We start from the raw sequence: 24,857 nt of genomic DNA, 5'->3' as shown, positions 1-24,857 counted from the left end.
TAGTCGCTGGGCCGTCTATCTAGCGTCGCGATAATGGCATTGCCACCTCCTTCCGCGCCGACCTTCAAAGAGGCTCTCAAGAATGACAGAGCGGAATTTGAAGATTGCACTCCATGTCGCGTAGTCGGTATTGTACTCTAGAACACACTGTATCTACCTCAGTACTGACATGGTTGTTAGGGAGCGCTACATTTCTGGGCCTCGGCGCCTTCACGTACGTCTCGGGCCATTCACAGATCAAAGCCAACGAAGCCGCGATACGAGCCAGCAAAAGCATGTTCGGAATGCGGAGCAGGGGAATGGCAATAACAGGAACAAGCGCCGTCATGGTGGGCCTGGGGTTATATCGGTGGTTTGCATAATGGGAGGGATACAAGGAGACGCTTGAAGGTCACAAGCCTGGAACGTATACCTAGGTATTGTAGGTGGAAAGACTTGAGTACAAACTTGGGCATGCATCGGCGTTTGGGAGTCACATCTTCACGAACGAGATGAGTCACTGCATATGGCATACAACAGTTGAGGACATGTAATGATGGTATTAACACCCTCCAAAAAAAAACGCTATCTACTTCCACCCCCGAATGATGTCCCACCCCGTAGAAAATGCGAAAAGGTATATAGCCTCCGAAATCAATAACACCACAGAATGCGTCTAGTAAGCCTCCCCCAATGCGTATGAAAAATGATCCACTAGCCCTGTGCGCCGTCTGGGTATGATGCAAGTAGTCGTGATTCGTCGAACAGTCGTTCGTGTCATTGCCTGGAGTTCGATGACAGGCCCTCAGGCTTCGAGCTGCGGTGCTATGACATGCGTCCGCGCTTGGATCCTCCGCCTGATGAGCCGTCTCGCCGGTCGTTGAATCCATCGACGTTGAAGAAGTCGTTCATGAGTCGTCTCTTCTGCCCTGCACCGTTGCCTAGTTGGAAGAGGTTCTGGGCGGCGGATCGCTGGAGGTTTCGGGTAGACGAGCGGTTCGTGGGGCGGCGAGAAGCAGGGAAAGCGCGACGGGCAGCAGCTGACATGTCGGCGGCGGCGGTTTCGTTTGGTGAATCAGACGGCAGAGCTTGGGCTGCGGAGAACTCGAAGATGTGGTGTAGCGGCGACATGTCGGCCTCGGTCGTAGAAGCTTCCATCTGGAGGGGTGGCGCAGAGTCAGAGCGTGTTTCCGTGACCGTCGCGGGTGCCAGCGTGCGTGAGTCGTCCATGCCGTGGGTTCGGTCCATGATGGGTGATGAGCTTCTGGCGCGGTTGTTGTCGAGGTATTCGTCGTCGCTGTCGCTGCTCGTCTGCTTGGGCAAGCTCCCGTCTAGTCGTTCCGTGGCCCACTGCCGTATTCGCCAGCCCTCGCCGTCGCCCACACCAATATTCTCCTTGTCGAGGAAGGTGAGCAGCTCATCGAGAGCCTCCTGGTAGCCGTCGGTACGGGCCCTGTCGATGTCGGCAAGCGCGGACTTGTATAGGTGCGTCACGTTGAGAGCAGCGGTGCGGAAGGACTGGTGCACGTCGTGCTGCCCTCTTGTCTTGGGCAGCGACTTGTTGAGGCTGCGCATCGAGTCCATGGTGGTTGTCTGAGCTGTTGGCGGCAGGTGCGGTCGTGTCAAATCTTTGTCGGGCTCCACTGCGTTGTGGCCGGTGTTCGGCACCCGCGGGCGATGCAACCGTGATGGGGAGCGTGATGGAAGAAAAAAGAGTAGATGAAGCAGACAAGGTGAACGAGAGTGCTGTTCACTCGGAAGGAGCGTGGCTTCTCGTCGCTCGCTGGGTTGAGGTCGTGCGCTGCTCCTGGACTCGCGGGGTTGACGCTATCACGGGCTCTTAGCTCCGGGCTAGGCCCTGACAGCATGTGCCACCCTTCACCCGTCCCCGTCAACATGCTTGATTCACAGCCCAGCTTCCAGTCAGCATGCCATCATGACTTCGCACCTAGAGCGCCTTCCTGTCGAGCTGTTCGAGCTCGTTGCTGCCACTCTCAATATCTCGTCTCACAAAAGCCTTCGTCTTGCATCCAAGAGATGTCGCTTCCTCACCCATTCTGTGTTTGTAGAACGCGCTTTTTCCCGGCTAAAGACTACTCTTGGACCACCCTCTCTCAACCGTCTCGTCAACGTGGCGCAGTCGACTCATTTCCGTGGTTCTGTCAAAGTCCTACAGATCCAGCTCCTGACATCAGTGGAGTATAGTGTCCTCGCTGCTATCAGCCGTGTCGGCAGGTTTCCGCCACCCAAACGATTTCCCAGGGTACCTGGCATCCAAGACAAAGATATCAAGGACGAAGCACCCACATTCACATATGTCGTGGAAAGCGAGTATCCAACCCGCTTGTACGATGGCCTTGTTCGAGCATTGCGAGGCTTCACCAACCTGACGGCCATTCACTTCCATCCGAGGGGATCCCAGCTCGCGGAATCCAGCAGTCTTCTTTCCGCAACCGATTGCCTATTCCGTAGTAGATGCTTTCAGGTCGTCATAGACGCCATCGTTAAAAGCGAGGTCCGTCTGAGCGAGTTTCGTATGGCCAAGTGCAAGCGTGGGACTGCGTTACATAAAGAGGCCATCCTACCATTCTCGGCACTCCAAATACCTACGCAATCTCTGAGGACACTACATCATCGCTTTTCGCAACTCAAGATTCTCACTCTCTCTGCTTTGTCTAGAAACGATGACCTCTCTCGCACACCTGGTTGGCAGAATGGGGTCGGAAATATCATTGCCACTGCACCAACGTTGAAAAGCTTCACGATGAGTCTAGATCGGACTAATTATGCCGCAGCCATCGTTCACCACATGGTTGCTTCTTGCGCTTGCCTCAAGCTAGAAGTACTCCAGCTCATGTTCTGCGCATTGCATGGAAACGACCTAGTCGCTATTATCAGAAGCCAGGCCGCGACATTGCGACGAGCTGTATTCTCTGACCTTCGCCTTGTGACTGGCACTTGGTCGTCATTATTACACGCTCTAAAGGAGTGTGAGAATCTCGAACATCTGCGCTTCAGCTCGCACTCGGGGGCAGAGCATCCAGTTCGACGGCTGGACGTGGCCCGAGGACATCGTACAATGACCGATATGGTGGATGAGTTCATCGCCGTCTTCGATACTACAGCAGGTGCTTCTAACTCACAAGAAAGTGGCTTCGTTGACCCTCATCATCACGCTGGTCTGTCATTGGCCAGGGCAGGTACCACAGTACCAAGTGAATGAGAGACTCACCCACGGTTACCAAACTACACCACTCCGCTCTTGCGTTGTCGTTAATCAACGCCCATTCGGCTCACTACTATCACAATCCATCTGACTGAAATTCTGGTTTCCACCCACCTCGACGCAACACGACTTGATACACTCCTCAACCGTATCGGTCACGCTGAAAATGACACCCATGTCCCAACTCTCGAAGGCGGACGTCCGCCTATTTTTGCGACAGCTCCAGGCCAATTCTGCCGACGTGACCAAGTGGGAACCCATGATGCGCCTTTCCCTGCTGCGCGGTGGGCTCATCGATTTTACAATTTATGGCCGCCGTGTAGCATCAGCGCCTCGTCTTGCTTTGATGGCTGTATCTCAGAGCGCTCTTGCCTTCCTCGCCAAGCATCCTTGCGCACCAGCAATCAACTTCACCTTCGACGTACCCGCTGTACAGCTGCGAGGTGGAAATGGCCAGGCAAAACTCGTCTCCGGGAAGTGCAAGATGCGCGAAGCTCAGATCAAGATCCATGAAGCTGCTCTTGTTGCGATCTCACAGTGGCTTACCGCCCTGTGCACACCCGCACTGATGCCTCTTGCCGGAGCAAACTTCTCGATCGAGGCGTGCATCCGCTTCATCTGCGTTCACACTCTACACGCGCCAGACTATGTCCAGCACCTGACCGACAAGTTCATTACGGACGCCGGTAGGCTTGCACTGAGCTCGCAGCAAGTGACAGAGCTTGTCAGGTCGTGCCGCGGTGACAACGACCAATTGCTCATGGGGCTCGCGGAGAAGTTGATTGGGAAAAAGCTCGACGGCCAGCTCGCTCCTAAGCAACTGAGCATGTTCTTGTGCAAGGCAGGCAACGAATTACTGAAGAAGAAGGTCGAGACCCTGGAGAAAGAGATGGGCTTCACGAGTAAAGGGACGGGCCCGAAGGCGGCATTGCAGTCCTGGACTGAGGGATTTCCTTCCTCGTTCCCCACAGCGGCAACCCGTTCCGCGGGGCGGATTCATGAGATCAAAGACCATGAGACAATCGAGATCGACAAAGACGTAATGAAAGTGGATGCAGACGGGTGGCAAGTACCTCGTGCGAAAGAGGAAGCGGCAGCGTCGAAGAGGCAAAAATTGACGCACAACAAGAATGGTAAGAAGTAAGAAATGGTCAAGCTGGAGAGGGATTGACCGGTTCGAGCTGAAGGCGCTGTGGGTTGTGACCTGGACATCCGAGTCGATCTTTGATCGTCGACCAGGAGTACTATACAGGTCTAGCACGATGCGTTGATGTCAGTCTCTAACGATGGGCTGCCCGTAAAGATCCTACGTGTACGAAAGAAATTCTCCTCTTCAAACTGAAATGGAAAGAATACTACCGTCTGCTGATGTGCTTACGGGGCTAGACTATTGCGCATTGCCTGGAAGGCTTATACAGGTGATAACTAATACATCCTAACTCATTTCACCTCCGCTCGTTCGTGAACGGCCTAGATACCGGTCAGTCCCCACCGACTAAGATGATGGCCTTGATTCGGCACACACCACCGAGCGAGATGTCTACACGAACATGCAGTTGCTCCACAATGCTACCGCCACTACAAAAGCTTGATCGCACACCGATCTGCATCGCTTCAACCATTCCGACATCTAGCGAGAACCTGCATGCATCGGAGCTCTAATGAGTGGGCAGTGGGGTAGCGCTGACCGGAACACCAAGGTTTTGCCGGCAGGACGCCTCGCATTCGCCTGCGTCTGCGCAGGTAGGACAGTACCGAATACTTGGGAATAGATCACTCCACTCCAGGGTCTGGCTGAATCTTTGTATGAAGGAGCAGGGCCTGCATGAGATGGCATCGGGATGGAATCGCTGGTAGAACCCAATCTAATTATGGAACCGTGTAGTAGCGCGCTGCGGGCGAGCCCTGACGTCTTGTCAAACTATCGCGAAATGCCTCGCCGTGTCAGCAACGACCCTCAGACTTGACAGTACGCACTCAGAATCTGATCGTGCCCAAACGAGACGACGAAAAAACGAATTCGGCTCTCCATGCTGAGGTCCGAGCAGACTGTGCGACGAATGCACTGTTTCTGGAAACATTCTGTGGATCACCCTTGTGCCGATGCTGTCGATCTCACGTCGGGGATTTTGAGCACCGACAACAACACAGCGAACGCGCCAAGATCAACATTCCACGACCGCAAAACCTTGAAGCCACTTGTCAGCGCCAGCGCTGAAGATACGTCTATCACACCTGTCAGGGTCCGGGCCTTGCTGTAGCTCGACATTAGTAACTGGGAACGTGTTCCGGTGCGCGATACTAGGCAGGAAGTCGCATGTAGCGCGAGGCCGCCAACGGCTTACACGACCCCCATCCACCAATGCCATGGACCGGAATCGTCAGATCTTAGAAGTGGGTACGGCTCGAATCGGTCAGAATGGATACAAGAGATGCAGAGGGTGAGGAACTGTAGATTGCCGGTGGGTAAGATCGCTGTTTAGTGTTTATCGAATTTCCTACAGTTTTGCGCGGATGCGTCGGTACGGCTGTCATCACCATCGGTCTAATTTTGATCGCGACCCATCTCACGGTCAGCCGTTGAGAGCGGCGAACGTTGGTGTTTGGGTATATATTTCTTTGGAGTTTCTCGAGTTTGGTTTCGTCAGGCTCAACAGTTCAGCACGGTTTCATCTTTCTTTCTTCTTCCAAATTCGCTAGCCTTGCGTCCATATACTGGTATCATTGCTGTCGTTGAAGTTAAATCTTTGAGCAACACAACACTATCGCCAAGGACCTTCGTTACTTCTCCAACATGCGTTACTCCGCCATCACCCTCGTTGCCCTTACGGCGACATCGTCTTCAGCTTTCTCCCTATGGCCTCGCCAAAGCTCTAGCTGTCCTTCCGTCTGGTCTGATGTCGCCACCGAGCTTCAAGCCGACTTTGCTGGCTGTGGCGCGGATGCTCACCAAGCACTCCGTGCCCCCTTCCACGACTGCATCAACAATGGCTGTGACGGCAGTCTCGTTCTCACAGACGAGTGTGGAAGATCAGAGAACGCCGGTCTCTCAGCTATCTGCACGAAGCTCAAGGACTGGAGCGACAAGTACCAAGTCAGCGCAGCAGATATGATCCAATTCGCCGGCGCACAAGCAATCGCAGCGTGTCCGCTCGGCCCCAGAGTGCAAGCACTAGTTGGCCGCAAGGACAGCTCAAACGCCGCGCCTGTCGGAAGTGTACCGAGCAGCCGTGGCACTCTTGAAAGCATCTTGGGAGCCTTCGCTGCGAAAGGGTTCTCATCCGATGATGTCGTTGCCCTCATGGGTGCGCACAGTGTGGCAGTCCAGTTCCACGACGACCCATCGCAAGCCGGAAAGGGTCTTGACTCGACGCCTTTCCGATACGACAACACTTTCTACCAAGAGACCAAGGACCGCAAGGCCCCTTACAGTCTTCAAAGCGATCTTCTCATGTCAAACTCTTCAGAGGTATGTGTCCATTATCTTGAACTTCTCACCCGATCCGTCACTAACAGTCTTTGCAGACAGCCACCACCTGGTCTAACTTTGCCGAAGACGCAAACAGCTGGTCTACTGCTTTCACTAGTGCATGGGACCGGTTCGCTGTCATCGGAAGCGACGCCAGCAAGCTCCAAGATTGCTCGAGCTTGGTTCCTAATGGCTTTGTGACCACCAAGAGGCAGGCGTTCAACATGGCGTTCACCAAGAAGATGAGCGCAAAGTTCAGGTTGTAGAAGAGATGACAGCATATGCTGCTTAGTCTGGATACTAATAGCGATGGCATGGCGTTTGGGTATTAGACCATGATGGTTCTGGGGTGGCTTTACTGTGCTTTCAAGATACTCCGCAATACGTTGCACGTTAATGTTTACTTTCATTAATGTATTAAATCTATCTCATCTTACTCTTGCAGCTATCATCTTCGGCATGTGCGTGCTGATCTTGTTCTACAGATGATATAACCCTTACAATAAAAAGAGCGATACAGCCACACGACACAAGCTTTCCTGGACACGTGGGTGGGGAGAGGCAGTGTAGCAATGCGCTGCTCTTGGACGAAGCTTCCTCAATCTCCAAGACGGATCCTCGAAGCGACGTCTGGGACCTTTTCACCAAGCGGAGACTAGCGGATACGGCCCTACTGCATGAGCTCTGAACGTGATTACTTCTATGGCATCTGTCAAGTTATTTCTCAACTGCATCAAACTGCGCGCTCATCTTCACCATCCTCCTGGTGGAGTTGCTCACCATCACCACTCACTTTCATCGCATTACGCAGGCGACGCGTCCAAGCGCCTTGGAGCTTAAGACATAGGTAGTTCTGCCAGATCCTACGCTTTTCCACTACACCACTACACCAACAACCCCCGCGATTGGCACATCTCGACGCGAGTGAACATGGCGTAAGTACTCAGCAACCCTACTACCACGCTTATGCTAACCTGTCAGTGGAAGAAAGAGAGCACTCGAGCCTGCCGTTGATGGCGGGCCTGCTACTGCGACAAGCACCCGTCGTAAGCGCGCTCGCAAAAAGGTGGTCAACGACAAATCTCTGCTGCTGAAGCTCCCCGGAGGTGAGTGACATCATCAAAGGAACCATTTGAGTTTAGCTAACTGGATGGACAGAGTTGAGAAACCGCATCTACGAGTTCATCATGGAAGACGTGAAAGAGTACAAGAAGGGCAAGACTTCAAAAGCACCGAAACGTCGAGGAGGTGGTCCGTCTACGAAGTTCGACAACGATGCGCCGATTCGCCTCAAGTACACATCTGTCAAATCTCACAAGCGCTTCAAGACAGCTAAGCAATGGGCTGCCGCGCACGAACGTCGCCCTTACTTCGGTTTGACTCAAGCCTGTCGTATGCTGCGCGAAGAATTTCGTCCGCTATACATGAGTGAGCTCGGGTTCTGTATCGATCTGCACGTTGGCGAGTACCTTTTGGCGCTTGGATCCAATGAAGAAGAGCAGAACATCGGTCAGTCTATTGCGGACATCATGCGAGCTCCACTTTCGGACGATGGGGCGGACTTGCTTCCTTTCTTGAAAACGCTCCATGGACTGAAGCAACCTCGACTGGACAAGTCCTGCGTATTCTCTCGGGGACGGCAATGCTGGGACCGCGACTGTGTATTTGCCATACTTTGTCACTCTTGGCAAAGGGATACAGATGGTCTTGCTGAAGCAAAAACTGGTATCACCAAGATCACCTTCGTCAAGCGCCCGGATTGCTATAACTTGTCGAACGGCAGACCGATGCTGGTTCTGGATTTGGACTCAAAGTTCTTCATGTCGCGAACCCGAAAGGTCATGGATGTCCATATGAGGACGTTGATCTCTCGTTTCGATCTGGGAGATCTCCATACGATGATCACACGGTTTCGTTGCGGGGGTGAGAGCTTCACGTACACCACCGATGCGCATAGCTACTGGGGGGATCGCCTATCGCGAGGAGTCGAGCTAGTCCGTGACTGAAGATTTGGGACGCATCTGCAAGACAGGGAAAGGCGAGTGTCAGGATCCGAAGGGTGTTTGTGGTAGCAAGATCTGGATCAGCGTCGTGCAGTCGTAGAAGCCGCAATCCTTCGATTGGCTCCGATTCTTTAGTGTAGCAATGCACGTATGACCCTGGAGATATAAATCATCGTGAGGATCAATGCATAGAAATGCTCAGCACAGTGAATACCCCCGCTGTATGTCACGTCAGTCACAACGTTATGGTTCAAGGGACCTGCGATATACCATGATTATGGCGGTCTCGACGACACATGTTGGTCGAAGTTTCCTTACTGAATTCGCTGACGTCATGCGCAAAAATCTAAGTGGAAGGGTCTTCGGCTGATAACATCAGAGGGAAGCTACGACCTTCGTCCAGTCGTGCAACAACAGTGCCACGCCTACCCTCTAAGAACAAGCTCCCCCCCTACACAGTGACCACATAAACGCGCCTCTATCCTTGACATCCCTAGTTTAAAACTCGTAGATCGTGTCAAAGCGAACCTACTTACAAAACGTATATACACGTTACACACGCTCTAAACGCTTTATCTATAATATAAATATTTATACATTTTATTATTTATTATTTATCTAATATTATATTTTTAGTACTATTCTTTAAGTAGCCTTATATATTTATTTATATTAGTACTTATACATTATATAAAGTAAGTATATAGTTTATTCTTATCTATTATTTAATATTACTAAAGAAAGATACTTAATATATAAAAGCTAACTTTTTTAAAGTAAGCTAGTATATAAAAAGTATTATTTTTATTAGTAGTTTATATACTATTACCTACTTATTTTAAATAAAAGCTTAAGCTACTAGTATAAGTTCTAAGTAGATATTAGTAGAACTTATATAAAATATAGTAAGTACTTACTTTATTAAGTATTTATATAGTAAGTATATATTTTTAAGTTATATAAAAGCTCTATATTTAGCTTTTAGTAGAAGTAATACTAAAAAGCCTATAAAATAGCTAATTACTTAAGAGTAGTATTTTTAGCTAAAAAAGTAGTAGTAATAATATTAAAGAAAATAGTAAAAGTAATTATAGCTATAGTTAGATTATTTAAGTTCTAAATAAAAAGAGTAATAAACTAGAAAGTAAAATATACTATTATCTTATATATTATATATAAGAGAGAAAGTAAAGTTATAAAGATAAAGCTTTTATACTTTTTTTTAACTTATATATATATAAAAATCTTAAACTTTAGTTCTATTCTATTTTATTTTATAGTACTATAATAACTTATTAATAATAAGCTACTTATAACTCTTATAATATACATAAGATACATAATAACTAAATCTACCTATTAAATATAGAAGGGATGCGAAAGAGGTCACAAAACGTACGACACGTCGTTCTCAACTATCGAGTTCTTGCCTACAAACCCTCCTCTGGTCTCTCCAGGAATACTAAAGACCACTGCTGGGGATGACAACGGTGTTACAGTCTACGCTCGCATTCATCACATACATGGTATAGTGGTACAAACCGCTCAACATCTAAATACCCATCATCATTGTCAGGGGAACAGGCGCGCATGCTATGGCAGCACTTCTTGCTGTATTCTCCGCGCAATATTATGCTCAAACAAACAAGGTTAGTAATCGTAATCCGAATACACCGGTAGTAAATACGAACCCTCCGGGAGATATGGGGAGAGATTTACGGAAGGAGGACTTGTGTAAAGGCCGGCTTGTGGGGCTGGAAGTCTTAAAACTTAGCTACGTCACTGGGAGTACCGCACGCTTACCGCCCGAAAGATGAGCCCGGTGTCGCATCGGGTAATCGGTTCATCAGACCGGTTTGTAATATCAGCAGCACCAGATAATCTCCTCTCACCTTTACTATCACCTTGACCTTCGATCCGACTATACGCACGTGCCACACCGACTAGTAACAAGCATATAAGCGAGGAGAAGTCGATTAATATAAGCTGCTATTGCTGCAACCTCCACCACGATACGTTCAACCTTTCCAAGTTTCTCAACGAGACGTCGCAACCCAAGAGCCATGGCGTGAGCGTCCACTGCCCGCTCAACAGCTTCAAGACTAACCGCTTAACAGATCAAAGCGCCAAGGCAACGCACTTCTTGATCTCAAGGGTCCCCCTCATAAGCGGGCTCGTAAAGACGTTGCCAACAACAAGTCTTCGCTTCTCAACCTACCTGGAGGTACGAAGTTCTTGATTTCGAGAGATGGAGGTACTAACCATTCGAATAGAGATTAGAAATCGTGTCTACGAATTCGCCCTAGCGGACACAATGCAACAACTTGATGGTCGTCGAATCCGCCTAAAATACATGTTGATCAAGGCCTCTTGTCAGCTAAGGATATTGTATCTCGTTATGGACCTTGGCCCGACGACTGAGGAACTCGAGAGCTGGCAGCCAAAGCTCAATACATACTGGAGAGCAGCGCATGGGCAGTGCAAATACTGGGGTCTTATCCAGGCTTGTCAAGTATTGCGTCAGGAATTTCGCCCTCTACATCAGAGAACTCTACCTTTCACCATCTCAGCGCAGCATCTTAGCCAATACCTTTACGCTTTCGGCACAACAGAAAATGCGTTGGCTCTTGGAAAGTCGTTCACAGACATCGTTAACCAGCCCCTCCTTCCAGACGTGAGGTTGGACATTCTGCCGGTTCTAAGAAAGCTTTCCAAGCAACGGAAGTCGCTTCCTTGGCTTACCAAGCATTCTCTTGGGAACAAAAGCCGCTGGAAGACTAGGAACCTGCTCACTACTTTGTTCTACCATTGGGCCCAACCGCCAAAGGGTTTTGAGGTTGTTGAGCGTGACATCGCCTCTGTCACTCTGACCATGGGCAAGGTTCACGGCACTCACGGCGCTCATGAGCAGCCATCGATGATCATTGGATTACGCTGCGCCTGCTTCACAGATCTCACCTCTGATGAGAAAGGCGCAACCATGCTGGACTTTATCAAGGCAACCGGGCTGGAGAAATTACATTGCTTCATCACGGAGTTCCGCTGTTGTGGACGGCGCTACACGTGGCAAATGCCTGGAGGTCAGTCCGGGGCCACTGAGTCACCGATGCAGATCTCTGAAGTCCAAGACGAGGATTAGCGCGCTTGTTATTGAGGAATTGAAGGGGCTTCATGAATGGGTTGGGGTTCCGGTCGACTGACCAAGAAAAGTTTGACTTTCACGGTTTTTGAGGGCGATATAGCGTCACAGAATTAAAAGCAATGGTTTCTGTTCCAACAGCTCCAACGTCTTCTGGGTTAGGACGCTTGTGATTAATGAAAATTCAGGAGAGATAAGACTGGAAACATGCAAAACGCGATATGTCCACGACAACACCAACACGAGAACGACTGGCGTTGTGGTGATCAAGCAGCTCTGAGGTATACAATGTCGCATGACTTGTCGCTCATCAATGTTTGATAGAACAGAGACCTCTACGGCATGCTGCGGGATTCGTATCGCATTCTACAAATAATTCGGGTTGGGAGGATACATAATCTCGTAGACTGCCCAGTTATCAGTATTTAATATCATGTATACTGTAAACTGCAAGCTGAGACAGGACGAGCTGTGGCGGCACCTAGTGGCATTGATCTCTTGAAAACGACTCGTCTCGAGAGGGCGCGTTATCAGGACGTGAGTCAGCTTCAAATTGGCCGCGGCAACATACAGACGAAAATACACGGAGGACAAGCGCATCAATGAATTACAGTGGTATGCAACCGACCAAATATATAAAACGGCATGCAATAGACGTAATAGCAAAGTCTGCAGAGCAAGGTGGTGATCATGAAGAGGTAGAAGTATCATTCCAAAAACATCGCTACAAGAATCGAAGTTACCCATCAAGGGTAAGTATATATACAAGATGAATATCGCAAAAGATGCGAGATTGTCTACTGAAGAGCCTCAATCATGCGGCGGATCTTAGCAGCAGACTCGGTACCAGCCTCCTGCTCAAGGAAAGCAATGAAGGTCTCGAGAGTGTAGGTCTTCTCACCAGCACCGGCTGAGGGTGCGGGTGCGGATGAAGCAGCAGGCTTGGTGGGCTCAACGGCCTCGGGTGCGACGGAGGTAGGCTCGGCCTCGATCGGGGCAGCAGGGGTGGGCTTAGCAGCTGAGGGCTTGGGAGCCTCAGGGGTAGGCTTGGGGGCAGCGCCGGTGGGCTTAGGGGCAACTGCAGTGGGCTTAGGGGCAGGAGCGGAGGGCATAGGACCCTTGGAAGGACCGGGCTTGTTGGCCTCAGGCTTGACGCACTGGGAGTAGTATGGGTTCCACTCCTTGCACTCAAGACCCTCAGCGCATGTGTTGTCACCCTTGAAGCCCTGGCCACCACACTGGTAGTACTCCTTGATGGGACCAGATGGCTCAGCGGTAGGAGTAGGGCGGACAGCGGTGAGCATGGTGGTAGGAGCAACGATAGCGCTGGAGACGGTGCCAGGAAGCATCGAAGAGGTGCTGTTGGCTACGGGGTAGGGGGCGACAACGCTGGAGACCTCAGGAGCAGCGGCAGAAGAAGCGGCAGCAGAGGTAGCGGCGGCAGAGGTAGCGGCAGCAGAGCTCTCAACGGCAGAAGAGACCTCAACTGGGGCAACCGAAGAAGGCTCAGCCTCGGCAGCGGCGCTGGTGGAAGCGGGAGCAGCAGTGGAAGAGGCGACAGCGGAGGCCGGGGTGGAGGCAGCAGGAGTCTCAGCACCGCCGGTAGCGGTAGCAGCAGGGGCACCGGCGAGCTCGCCGAATGTGAGAAGCTCGGGGGTGGCCTCAGTACCACCAGCGATGAGCGCAGGGCCAGGGGCGGGGTACGACTCGAGATCGGCGTGGATGGAGAAACCAAGACCAGGACCAGTCTTGGAGTAGGCCTCTGGGAAAGTGACGCCCTTGGGCTCGAGGGTTCCGCTACCGGTGACGGTAAGCTGGTAGCAGGTCATGTAGTGCTGAGCACCACCAGCGGGGCCTGCAGCGTGAAGGGCGATAGCCTCAGCACGGAGGAGGTAGTCACCAGGTGCGATGTTCTTGGGGATGGTGAAGTCGAGCTTGCCGCCTATTGGATCATTAGCAGTAGTTTCCAGAGGACATGATGCCGTACGTACAGTTGTAGTTGAGGTCCTTGGTGCCCCAGAAGTCGTTGTCGCCCTGAGTGGCATCTGGGTTCTTCGCCCAGGTGTTCTGGTAAACCTTGAAGAACTCGCTGGAACCATCGGCAGTGGCAGCATCCTCAACCTTGGACATGTATGCGAGGACGGGACCCCAGTGAGCACCACCAAGACCCTCCTCCTTGCAGTCACGGGTGTTGTGCTGGTGCATCTCGATAGTGACTGTGTCACCAGCCTCAAAGTCGCACTTTCCCTCAGCGGGAGCAGGGCTAACGTTGCCTAGATTGATGTCAGCACAGATCCAGAGTGGGAACTCGAGGGGTACTGACATTGCAGCGCAGTGCTTGTGTAGTCCTCAACGGGGCTGTTGGAAGGTGGCAGCCTGGCACAGGTGCTCTCAAGATCCTTTCCGTTCTTCCAGAGTTGTTGGAAAGTGGCGTGGGCGTTGGCCAGCGCCAGGATGGCGGGGAGGACAGCTACGGACTTCATAGTGTATATATTGATGCGAGTAGTGATGTTTGGAATGAGTGACAAGTCAAAGGTTGACAAAAGAGTGACTGAAAAGGCGAAAGAATGAATGAATGACGAAGTCCTGTAGTGAAAGAATGTCCAGCGCAGCTGCGTTACTGTTACAAGTCTGGCGAGCTCGAAGACTTATATCCTCCAGCGCAGGAGATGAGTCCAGCCGTGAAGCCGAGGAATATGTGGCACGCTGCATAGCTAGCCGTTTCGTTTACCACCGGTCCAATCTCGAACCTGACGCCGGGGCGCTATGTGTCTGCAGCCATACTCGGATAGATGAACGAAGGATGGATACCTAGGCCAAGAACAGAACTCTTGGGAACCAGAACCAGGTCCATGGGTCAAACGACAACTGACAGGTTTGACATGTGGAGCGCTGATTGGTGGAGATGCACTGTGCCTGGAGTTCGAGCCGAGTAGAGCTTAGTGCGGTTTTGACATTGGACGAGGCGAGAATCCTTCACATTGCAGGGGCTCCGATGCATCCTCTGTAAAGTGTTGGCGTTACTGTCCCGTGCAGTAAACTGCACATTGATGTGGCTGTGAACGTATTGCAACTGCCTGTTGCGATGGCTGGAGCAGAGCCTGCAGAAGATGGATCGCAACAACTTCTTGATCGCACTTGCTTTGGCACCTGCCTTGCCTCGGAGATGATGGTGCGATAGGGTATGGCTGCAGAATCTAATGATGGCATCCTCTGCAATCTCAAGAATCTGCAGTTTAAGATACAATGCGGGTCTGCCAACCCAGGGTCGAGGTATCAACAACGGCTCGAGTGTGGACATGAACATGTTCGTCGGAGAATGACAAGACGGCTAAATAGCCACAGGATAATACCCTGAGTCGACCTTTGCGCCGTATGCGGATGGAGTCATGGACAAATGCGCGCTCATGCTCATGTGCTTTGCGCGCGGCACGTTGAAACGTTGGGGTGGGGCGAGACGAAACACCAACTGCATGATCGCTGCTAGGTTGGCAGCACAACGCCTTGAAGGATCGCGGTAAAGTGAATGAGTCTGAAAGATGGACTGGATATTCAGAGGTGAGGAGACGAAGGCGCGTATGTAAGAGCGGTGTTGGGTCATGTTCGCCAGGAGAGAGAGAGGCCGCCAGGCTGGTACACACCTAAGGATCGTGATGATGTCATCGCCAGCGCGCCGCATCGGCCAAAACTCGCAATGCAACTCGTTTTTTGCTGTGTCATGTCACGAAAAAATTGTCGCATAACACGTGCAGTCAAGGATCAAGCCTACAACAAGAATTCGTCTCGGTTCCGACAGATGATCAGCATGGTCATCGTTCCCCGTAGCCACCGCGTCCGCAAGATGTTGCCAGTTCGCCCACTCAGATCTTGAGCGTGTCTAACTCCCATCTCCGACCTCATCATTACCTCCCACATCTAGGAGGAGATACAGGCTTGTGGACACAGCGGCCAACGGCGTTATTCAAGAATGACAAGGTTTACTATAGCGACCCTGCTGAGGATGCTCATCGTAATGCGGAAATACATATGCAGTCCGTATCGAAGTATTGATGCGCAGTGTAGCAGCGACATTACAGCCTGCAGCAGTTGGAGCCCTTTGTTGAGGATGCTGTGGCAGCGCCGGCACACCGGTGACACAGGATTCAGTGGTTTCCCAATCTGGAGGACAAACGCAGTAGCGTTGTTGTGATCACCAACCCAGTTCAGCTCCCACAAGGGTTCCTGCGAGAATTTAGCAAAGCCACATTTACGTTCCGAAGACCTAAACGCTCGCCACAGACCTCGACCCGGATGTGATGGCGCGCGAGCTCTCGGAAACGGAGCGCGAGGCTTGCGCAGAATTCGGAAGACTTCTCGAAGAAGAAAGACAGGCCATTACCGACCACCAGCTCGCTTTGAGTCTGTCCAGCTTGAGCACCGATGACCCAGAGTACGTACTCAGCTCGACTTACGCTACGAACCTGACGAACGATCGCTTCCTCGATACCAATGAGCGATGGGCTCGTGCGAAGGAGCTCTACGCAGAGATGCACGCATGCGAAATCGCATCGCAAGCGTCAATCGAGCCCGATGGGCCAAGCGATACCGAAGAAGACGTAACTGAGAACGACTCAGAACCAGACCCGGAAGAGCCCCTCATCCTGTGCGAGGCGTGTCTCGACAAGATACCGCCCGTAGACACTCTGACGCTTGAGTGTGAGCCCGTGGCTCATAGCTATTGCCGAAGCTGCCTCCTCGATCATTTCACCATGGCTCTCGACGACGTTACGATATTTCCCCCCAAATGCTGCAAGGATCCAATACCTCTTGAGGTCTGTCGTACCATGCTTCCTCAAGGATATGTTAAAAGATTTGATCTCAAAGTAGAGGAGCTTGCTACACCGCACCCCACGTACTGCGCCAACTTCGATTGCGCCGCCTTCATCCGAATCAAAAATATTAGCGCCGATGTAGGCACCTGCGTCGACTGCAATGAAATGACCTGTGTGCAGTGCAAACACCGCGCACACGACGGATTGTGTCCGAGTGACCCACATGTACAGCTTCTCATGGATACAGCGAAGCGGGCAAAGTGGCAGCAATGTGGCAAATGCAGGAACATGGTCGAGCTGTCCCAGGGTTGTTTTCACATGAGCTGCCGCTGCGGTCATGAATTTTGCTATGTCTGCGGTGTGCCTTGGAAAACATGCAGGTGTCCGAGGTGGGATGAAGATTTCCTTATTCGACCTGTTCCTGTCACTCAGCCAGGTCCCGCTCCAGCGCCCGTTGAGCATGAACATACTTGGCAACGTGTGAACGGCGGAGATTGTGATGATTGCGGTGCTGATCACTGGCTACGATTCGTCCTGTACTGCGGCGGGTGCGGTGTCACTTATTGCTGCCGGTGCGTCGAAAATCTCCATTAGAGGCGTTCGACGATTCAGGAAAAGTTGGAGGGTACTGTTTCCTACCATATGAAGAGAAAGATCCGGGGACCTGGGCAGAAGATGATGTGGGCGCAGGGCTTGTGTCGCAAGCGGCTGTCAAGACCTGAAATCTGCACGCAAGTTCGACGAACGATACTAAACAGACTGCGAAACTAGCTGCGCATGCCGTATTAGCTTTTCAAACACTATCAGCAATTTTTGTACCCTTCTGGGTTCGGTAGGATGTACCCGAGGACTGCTGACGATGTGGCGGTAGAAGCCTTGAGCCTGGCCCATAAGGTTTCTTTTGCCAAACATGTCAGTCAATGACTCGTGCCATGTGCTGCATTGTCGGTGAACGGCCTGTAGCGCGTCACTTATAAGTTCTACTTTGCCGCATTCCCATCTTGAGAGCAATGTGGTTGTCGCGATGTTGGTGCTGACAGACAGCATGGTATGGTCGTGCTCCGACGGGTAGGAAAGACACGCATTCGACATTTAGCTGCACAGCTTCCTTTTGTCGCCACGACACCGCCAGTAACGACTGTCAGCCCTCAATTGGAGTTACTCTGGAGTAGAAGTGGTCATGAGCGATCGGCGCCACGCCCCTTTTTAGCCGGATGCCACGCCCAAGTGTGCGGGAGATGTCAGCGCTAACCAGTGCTTATCCCGACGCCTCAACACCGCTTTGCCAATGACCTCAGCTTCCGCAGCGCAGCCTTCTCTTTATCATCTCCACATAGTCAGGAGAAGATGCAGTCGCCTGCTTCGTCTGAGCCACTATTGCGAACGGTTCCATGTGAGTTCGGGAGCTTAGCATGTCCCTGGGCTACCTAGGCACACGGCACTCACGGCAGCACAATACGAACAATCACAACAACAAAAGATTAGGCTGTGAGTCCCGCATTTCGAGGTATTGAAATACGGTAGCTGATTCAGAATAACGCGACACAGATACCACATGTGGCCCCACATCCCTTAAAGCTGATTCGCAAACATGTTGGCAATGCCACCATCACAGTGGATACGTTGATGATGTGCAATCGAATCGCTTGGCAGATCCCGACACGTACCTGCATATCTTCGGGAAAACCTTAAACATGAAAACGGCGTCGGCATGTATGCCGCGGATGCTGCGTCTGCAGATCTTTTCGCAGTGTCGATGATGCCGAGCATTGAGTGGCTTATTTCATCTCCTTCTCCCGCCTCGGTGTCCGAACGACGCCAAGGGGAACGCGGGTTGGGCTGAAAAGTAACGCTGAGCTCTCATGATCTATTATCTATACTGGTTGCCCGATCCACACATGGAGGCCTTACAGCACGTTGCTTCTTGCGCCTCGCCTCGCCTCGGGTGTCTCGACCATATTCAGATTCACGGTCCATACTTTTTCCCGCCACATAGCTCGCTTCATCGAATTCTTAAGCCCCGCGGCCAAACATAGAACGTTGGGTATTTGGCATACTGTCATGGAATCCCATATAACATGGCCTTCAGCATACCTTCAGATGCAGTGTCCTGCTTCTCGACACAGTCGTTCCTTCTTTGCGCAGTCAAGCCTGTTGTGGTCCCTCGGGAACAATCATACGGCCAACTTTTGTTGCTACAACTATGGTAGCCTACGCTCCTTACTTTGCCGCTACGGCTTCATTGTCATCTGTTCTCCATGCAGCCACCCCTTCTGAATTCAGCACCGCGTCCATCTGCCAGGTCATCACAGCTACAGTCACTGAATACGCTACGGCACGGCCCACGACCAACTCTCATGGGCATGGTGGGCCATACTACAATCCATACAACGATGTGCCTCTCCCTTTCGAGTGGCCGGGTAAACCATCACATGGGGAAGCGTACGCTCCTCCCCAGCCTTCGACGCCCTACGAATACGGTGGGCCCGCCAAACATGACTACGAAGAACCGTGTTGGGTCCCCAAGGGCACCGACCATCTGAAGGGCTCACTTCCAAATGTCGAACAATGTGGTAACTCACAATGGGGTTTGATCGACTCTCCCCATCTCCCGGCAAATGGTCTCCCGGGCAGTAATCCTGATGGCGCATATACATCTGAACCAACGAGGCTTCCATCAACACATTCTCTCCACCCTACAGTATCTGGTTATCCATACGGTTATGCAAACGCCACAGGGTCTACCACTTTCGGACCGACTGCTACCGGAACGCTCGAGCCTATCGCTTCTGCGGCCTCCAAGCCAAAGGCTGATCTTCTTTGTCCGTCCATGCCTGACACTGGCGTGACAAGAACATACGATCTTCACGTGGCTTATCAAACGATCGCTCCAGATGGTGTTACCAGAAACGGACTCACGGTCAATGGTCAATTCCCCGGTCCTCTAATCGAAGCCAACTGGTATGAATTGTTTTACAACATTGTAATGCTTCAACTGACCGCATCAGGGGTGATTGCATCCTGTGGAGAGTTACGAATGATTTGACTGATGAGGGTACTACCCTTCATGCCCACGGCCTTTTCCAGACAGAAAGTACCTGGTATGACGGTGTACCTGCGGTCAGTCAATGCCCGATCACTCCAAACGGCGGTTACTATGAGATGCTTTTCCGGGCCGACCGCTACGGGACGTCTTGGTATCACAGTAAGTTCTTCAGTACTACACTGAGATGCGCAAAAGCTAACTTTCTAGGCCATTACAGTGCGCAATACTCCGGTGGCGCTCACGGCCCCATGGTCATACATGGGCCGAAACACGAGGATTACGACATCGACATCGGCCCCATCATTCTCGAAGATTGGTTCCATGCTGACTACTACACCCTTGTTGAAGGCACTATGAACGGCCAATTCCCGCCCTCCAACAACAACCTCATCAATGGAAGAATGAATTACCCATGTGCCAATACGACCTTGCCTTGCACGCCTAATGCAGGTATCTCTAAGTTCAAATTCCAGTCCGGAAAGAAGCATCTACTACGCCTCATCAACACAGGCGCTGAAGGCAACCAGAAGTTCAGCATCGATGGGCACAAACTGAAAGTCATCGCCGTAGACTACATCCCGGTCGAGCCGTACACGACTAACGTCGTCACGCTTGCCGTCGGTCAGCGCACTGATGTTATAGTCGAAGCTATCGGCAAGCCTAGCGATACCTTCTGGATGCGCTCTCAACTTGCTCAAGGCTTTCGCTGTACACTCACCGACGGCATCTCACCCAACGCTCTTGCGGCAGTATACTACGAGAATGCCAGTACCGACGCTATCCCCAAGTCTACCTCTGATGTCACGAAGGAACAACTCGAGCAATGCAAGAACGACCCCATCACCCAGGGTATCCCGCTGTGTAAGGTCCCATTGGAAGAGCCTGACCATGTCGAACGTGTGGACTTTGACTTCCGCTCCAATGGCACCAACTTCATCTGGTATCTCAACAACAGCACCTACCACGGCAACTACAACAAGCCAACGCTTCTGAAGGCAAAGCGTAACGAGTCGGACTTCAACCCTGAATGGAACGTGTACCAATTCCCCGGTGCGAAGCATGTCCGCATCCACATGGTCAACCACGGTCTCATTGGCGGCCATCCCATGCATTTGCACGGCCATGACTACCACATCCTGGCTGAAGGCTTCGGCGAGTGGGACGGCGTTGTGACAAACCCGGAGAACACGCTGCGCCGCGATGTCCACCAGATGCAGAATGCACGAAATACCACCGGCACGGTTGAGCCTTCGTACCTGGTGCTACAATTCGTGCAGGACAATCCAGGTGCATGGCCCCTGCATTGCCATCTCGCTTGGCACGTTAGTGGAGGGCTTTTCATGCAGATCTTGGAGAGACCAGAGGATATCCAGAAGCAGGCATTTGGGGATGAGCAGTTTCAACTTTGCGATGATTGGGATACTTATACTTCTGAAGTGGTCCTGAATCAAATCGATTCGGGGTTGTAAGTAAACGTTCATGTATATAGGGCTTTAGAGTGCGAGCACAGTACATACCCATGACTTTCCCCAATGGTTGCATCACGTGATTTCACACCTCGCAGTTTGATGAATGCCGCGTGGTAGGGTCTTCGTTGCCTAGCTGGTAGGGTGGTTCGCATCTCTTTCGCATTTTGTGCAGGCCAAGTATCTCGACAGGACGCATCCGTGGACCTGGGCAGTCACTGGAGAAGACCCGTTCAAAGGCGGCTCAGCGTCCATTGTTCTCAGAAAATTGACATGCTGAACTCCACAATATCGCCGAAGATACAATCCTGCATCCCACCGGTCTTCTCGAGAATATCCCGTTTTCCCTCTCTTGCCGATCGTTAATTTCCGAGGATAAATTCGCAGCAGCAACGGGCTGTAGGCGCCAGAAGAAATGAGCGCGGAATTTTCGCGCGGGAAGATTTGGTCATGACGTCATGGCTTCGCGAACCCACGGCAGCCCGTTAATGAAAGTAAATTAAAGACAGCGACCATTAGCAGAACTTCCGTGCTCACGACATCTACCCTTCATCCCAGTCTGCTATTACTGGCCAATCATAATGAGCGCGGCTCCGCAGCATCTCAAAGTCCTCCTGACAGGTGGTGCCAGGGGTATCGGACGCGGGCTGTTCAGACAGCTGCTGAGCTCTGGACATGACGTCGTCATTCTGGATTCCAATAAAGAAGAGCTGGAGCATGTCAGAACTCGAGCTGAAGAATGGTCAAACGGGCGAAAGCAAAGCTGGTCTGCGCTTGAGTGTGACCTCAGCAAGCGAACGGAGTTGAAAACGGCTGTCGAAGAAGTCAAGCGGAAATTTGATGGCAAGCTCGACGTTTTGATCAACAATGCTTTCCCGACAGACCTATCAATATCGGAGGATCGCAGCATGGAAGCCGAAGGGGAAGACATGGAAAAAGAGTGGGACTTGAAGGTTGCGATCGGTCTCACTGCACCGTTCATGCTCAGCCGGCTATGCGTTCCGCTTCTCGCTGCTGGAAATTCTACTCCAAGCTCACCTGGTACAATCATCAACATGTCGTCAACGCGCGCATATCAATCCGAATCTGACCACGAAGCCTACTCATCTGTCAAAGCTGGACTGTTGGGGTTGACGCAGTCTATGTCAGTATCGCTAGGCCATCGTCACAAGATCAGGGTGAACGCGATCATCCCTGGATGGATTCACGTCGCCAACGAAAGTAAAGCTGGAGATGAAGGTCAAACCAAGTGGGAAGAGGGTCTTTCAAAGGCCGACGTCGACTGGCATCCTGCTGGCAGAGTAGGTAAAGTGGAGGATATTGCGAAGGCGGTGGAGTACATCATAGGCAACGAGTTTGTCACTGGTCAGGAGATCGTTGTAGACGGCGGTGTCGGGAGAAAGATGGTTTACCCTGAGTAGGCACATGAGACCGTATCATGAATGACCTTTTCGTCAGCCCGGCATGGCGCGCCGTGCGTACGGTTTGTGCGTTACCGTGAGAGCCCGGTATTCCCAGTCATCCACAGGCGAGCGTTGATGCCCCGCCTACAGCACCGCTGTGGAACACCGGAGCTTCTTTGGGCGGGCACACGCCCATGGCTCTTAGATAGTCTCAGTGGCGCAGGATGGACAAGCGCATGTGATAGCAGACTACATTCATGTATTCAAGACCGTTGGGTATTGTAACCTAGCAATACAGCATTCCCGCGAAGAAAGGGATAACAATGCTTGTTTAGGGTATGCAAGAAGCGACACATCGTCAATCACTACTGAGCTTAACCATGCATTATATGCCCGTTAACCAGGCCCAGCAGTCGCTTATGATAGTTCTAAGAGCTCTACTCCAGTAACTTTGAGTCTCGTCGTTTGATCTTGTCCGGCTCCATGTCGTCTTCGGCCTCTTCCTCAACACAAACCCCATCCACATCCTCACCCCACAGACGTAGCACAGCATCCTTCCTCCAGTCGCACTTTCTCCGAGTGATTGCTTGCCTTGTCATCTTGTGTACTTTGTCGCATGCCGCCATGGTCTTTTTCAGTCCTTCTTGGCTTTCTTTGTTCAGCCAATTTTCGAATTCAGCAATGTTAGGTATCTGCTTCTTGAACCTTCTGCGGCAGAGTTCTTTGGCAGTATGCTTAAATAAAGGGTTTGTGGGAGGGAAGCGACGCACCAACATCTCGAGCTCGCTAATACTGAGAAGTCGAGATGATACGAGCGCGCGAAGGGTGCCGAGGAGAGGTGCAGAGTGAGTGTAGTGGATGCCGAGAACTAAACACGCTTGGTATGTTAGTACATCGTTGCGAAGATTACCGGACACAAGGTCAACGCGATCAAGGCCAAGAAGCTTGGATGTAGTGAATACGTCAAGCAAGCGTTTGATACTTCCTTCATCGGCGTGACCATGTATGCGGAATCGTGTGATTTGGGGCGTGATCTGAACGGCATCATTGGCCTTTTGGCATGAAGCTATCAATGCACGAAGAGCTACGTCTTTCCGGATGACGATACCACGGGCAATGAGATCCACGGTTGGTCCCTCGAGGAATACCTTGCGGTCTTTGGTATCCAGACTAAGGACGTTTATCGAGTGTTCAGCGATGCGCTTTAAAGATCCACTTTCAGGGATGCCAATCGCTTCCGTGATAATACGATTGCGCTCTTGCTCTTGGCCAATGATTGGGCTAGCGCGGACATTTGGTGCGTCGCGCCGTATCACAGGCGACCAAGTTGGCGCAGTCGGGAGAGTGATCAGTACAGGGTCCGGCATGATGGCGATCGATAAGCTACGATAATGTCGCTTTACTCAAGTGCATTTGTTGTACAGTCTTCCAGCCAGAATATAGGGCGAGTGTATTAGCGAGTGGAGTCGAGCAAGCGAAAGCGCCATTGTGATACCCTGATACATCGCACAACGCACAACCCACGACGTGGAATCACGGCCATTCGAAAACCCTTGTAAAGATCTAACAGAACAATGGGTGGGCGTTGTCGGGGGATGAGGTAGCGGCGAGGCTATCAAGTGTCCGTCTGTGCGATACTGGTGGTGGGCTACGGCTATGATCCTGAAGGCCACAGACGACACCGTATCCTCGTGGATTACGATGTGTTGTGTGGCCGGCAGCCAAGCGAGCTTCAGACTATGCTCCCCTCAATTGCATGTAAAGCTCTGTGACCGGCTGGACCCTTTTATCTACCTCGACAACAGCCGTACTTCTACAGTCTACAGTGGTGTTGGTATGCGCGAGTGTTCGGTGATAGTCGCAGCGTGCATGTTGGTGTTCTAGAGGTTCTTGTCGGTACCAGCTTGTGGCTCTTGGGAGGACGCGAGGCTGTCTGAAGAGACGATCGGGCTGCGGCATAGAGCGAAGATGGCGGTTCTATCGGTTGCTGAGACGCGGCAATTTTGAAAAGGGTTCCTATTCCTAATTAGGCGCATGACTTGAGGCTGATGGGGGCTCAGTCCATGCGGTCGTCAGTCTCCGTATGCGAGTGTCAGCCAGCGACCAGACGCCATTCGATGTCTGACGCGTCGGATGGGCTGAGAGGAAGTGAAGTACTTGAATTCAGAAGCTGGAATAGGCACTTTGGGTTTTGTGCACGTAGTCGCGTCTGCTAGAGCCCGTTGCGACTATGACGGCGTTCTTGAGGGTGGAGAGCAAAGAGTGCTGCTCAGGAATCGCGTCATCCGGAGTAAGTTCGGCCGGGGCTATGTCCT

General features: G+C 51.6%; 10 protein-coding genes across 10 annotated transcripts; 7 read left to right on the top strand and 3 right to left on the bottom strand.

Annotated features, from left to right (window-relative positions):
* Window positions 1-804: 804 nt before the first annotated feature.
* Window positions 805-1,563, bottom strand: J4E85_002945 (uncharacterized protein; the record flags this gene model as incomplete). Its single annotated transcript, XM_051467218.1, has 1 exon — window positions 805-1,563. The coding sequence occupies one exon, from the start codon at window positions 1,561-1,563 to the stop codon at window positions 805-807; it is 759 nt and encodes a 252-aa protein (XP_051328377.1).
* Window positions 1,564-3,380: 1,817 nt separating this feature from the next.
* Window positions 3,381-4,349, top strand: J4E85_002944 (uncharacterized protein; the record flags this gene model as incomplete). Its single annotated transcript, XM_051467217.1, has 1 exon — window positions 3,381-4,349. One exon carries the CDS (start codon window positions 3,381-3,383, stop codon window positions 4,347-4,349), a length of 969 nt encoding a protein of 322 aa, XP_051328376.1.
* A 1,650-nt stretch (window positions 4,350-5,999) lies between these two features.
* Window positions 6,000-6,940, top strand: J4E85_002943 (uncharacterized protein; the record flags this gene model as incomplete). The annotated part of the gene is made up of 2 exons (XM_051467216.1): window positions 6,000-6,674; window positions 6,731-6,940. The coding sequence occupies 2 exons, from the start codon at window positions 6,000-6,002 to the stop codon at window positions 6,938-6,940; spliced, it is 885 nt and encodes a 294-aa protein (XP_051328375.1).
* Window positions 6,941-7,604: 664 nt separating this feature from the next.
* On the top strand, window positions 7,605-8,680 carry J4E85_002942 (uncharacterized protein; the record flags this gene model as incomplete). The annotated part of the gene is made up of 3 exons (XM_051467215.1): window positions 7,605-7,609; window positions 7,656-7,780; window positions 7,833-8,680. The coding sequence occupies 3 exons, from the start codon at window positions 7,605-7,607 to the stop codon at window positions 8,678-8,680; spliced, it is 978 nt and encodes a 325-aa protein (XP_051328374.1).
* A 2,060-nt stretch (window positions 8,681-10,740) lies between these two features.
* J4E85_002941 (uncharacterized protein) lies at window positions 10,741-11,816 on the top strand (the record flags this gene model as incomplete). Its single annotated transcript, XM_051467214.1, has 3 exons — window positions 10,741-10,745; window positions 10,795-10,901; window positions 10,951-11,816. The coding sequence occupies 3 exons, from the start codon at window positions 10,741-10,743 to the stop codon at window positions 11,814-11,816; spliced, it is 978 nt and encodes a 325-aa protein (XP_051328373.1).
* A 797-nt stretch (window positions 11,817-12,613) lies between these two features.
* J4E85_002940 (uncharacterized protein) lies at window positions 12,614-14,299 on the bottom strand (the record flags this gene model as incomplete). Its single annotated transcript, XM_051467213.1, has 3 exons — window positions 12,614-13,758; window positions 13,808-14,089; window positions 14,140-14,299. 3 exons carry the CDS (start codon window positions 14,297-14,299, stop codon window positions 12,614-12,616), a joined length of 1,587 nt encoding a protein of 528 aa, XP_051328372.1.
* Window positions 14,300-16,111: 1,812 nt separating this feature from the next.
* Window positions 16,112-16,791, top strand: J4E85_002939 (uncharacterized protein; the record flags this gene model as incomplete). Its single annotated transcript, XM_051467212.1, has 2 exons — window positions 16,112-16,509; window positions 16,770-16,791. The coding sequence occupies 2 exons, from the start codon at window positions 16,112-16,114 to the stop codon at window positions 16,789-16,791; spliced, it is 420 nt and encodes a 139-aa protein (XP_051328371.1).
* A 2,039-nt stretch (window positions 16,792-18,830) lies between these two features.
* On the top strand, window positions 18,831-21,142 carry J4E85_002938 (uncharacterized protein; the record flags this gene model as incomplete). Its single annotated transcript, XM_051467211.1, has 3 exons — window positions 18,831-19,588; window positions 19,636-19,832; window positions 19,881-21,142. 3 exons carry the CDS (start codon window positions 18,831-18,833, stop codon window positions 21,140-21,142), a joined length of 2,217 nt encoding a protein of 738 aa, XP_051328370.1.
* Window positions 21,143-21,720: 578 nt separating this feature from the next.
* Window positions 21,721-22,560, top strand: J4E85_002937 (uncharacterized protein; the record flags this gene model as incomplete). The annotated part of the gene is made up of 1 exon (XM_051467210.1): window positions 21,721-22,560. The coding sequence occupies one exon, from the start codon at window positions 21,721-21,723 to the stop codon at window positions 22,558-22,560; it is 840 nt and encodes a 279-aa protein (XP_051328369.1).
* Window positions 22,561-22,979: 419 nt separating this feature from the next.
* J4E85_002936 (uncharacterized protein) lies at window positions 22,980-23,909 on the bottom strand (the record flags this gene model as incomplete). The annotated part of the gene is made up of 2 exons (XM_051467209.1): window positions 22,980-23,410; window positions 23,453-23,909. The coding sequence occupies 2 exons, from the start codon at window positions 23,907-23,909 to the stop codon at window positions 22,980-22,982; spliced, it is 888 nt and encodes a 295-aa protein (XP_051328368.1).
* Window positions 23,910-24,857: the final 948 nt, after the last annotated feature.

This window comes from Alternaria conjuncta (genome assembly GCF_024043145.1).
Source record: "Alternaria conjuncta strain BMP 0040 chromosome Unknown scaffold_4, whole genome shotgun sequence".
Classification (NCBI taxonomy): domain Eukaryota; kingdom Fungi; phylum Ascomycota; class Dothideomycetes; order Pleosporales; family Pleosporaceae; genus Alternaria; species Alternaria conjuncta.
Note: the sequence above shows the minus strand (reverse complement) of the source record. Positions and strands in the feature narration are given on the sequence as shown.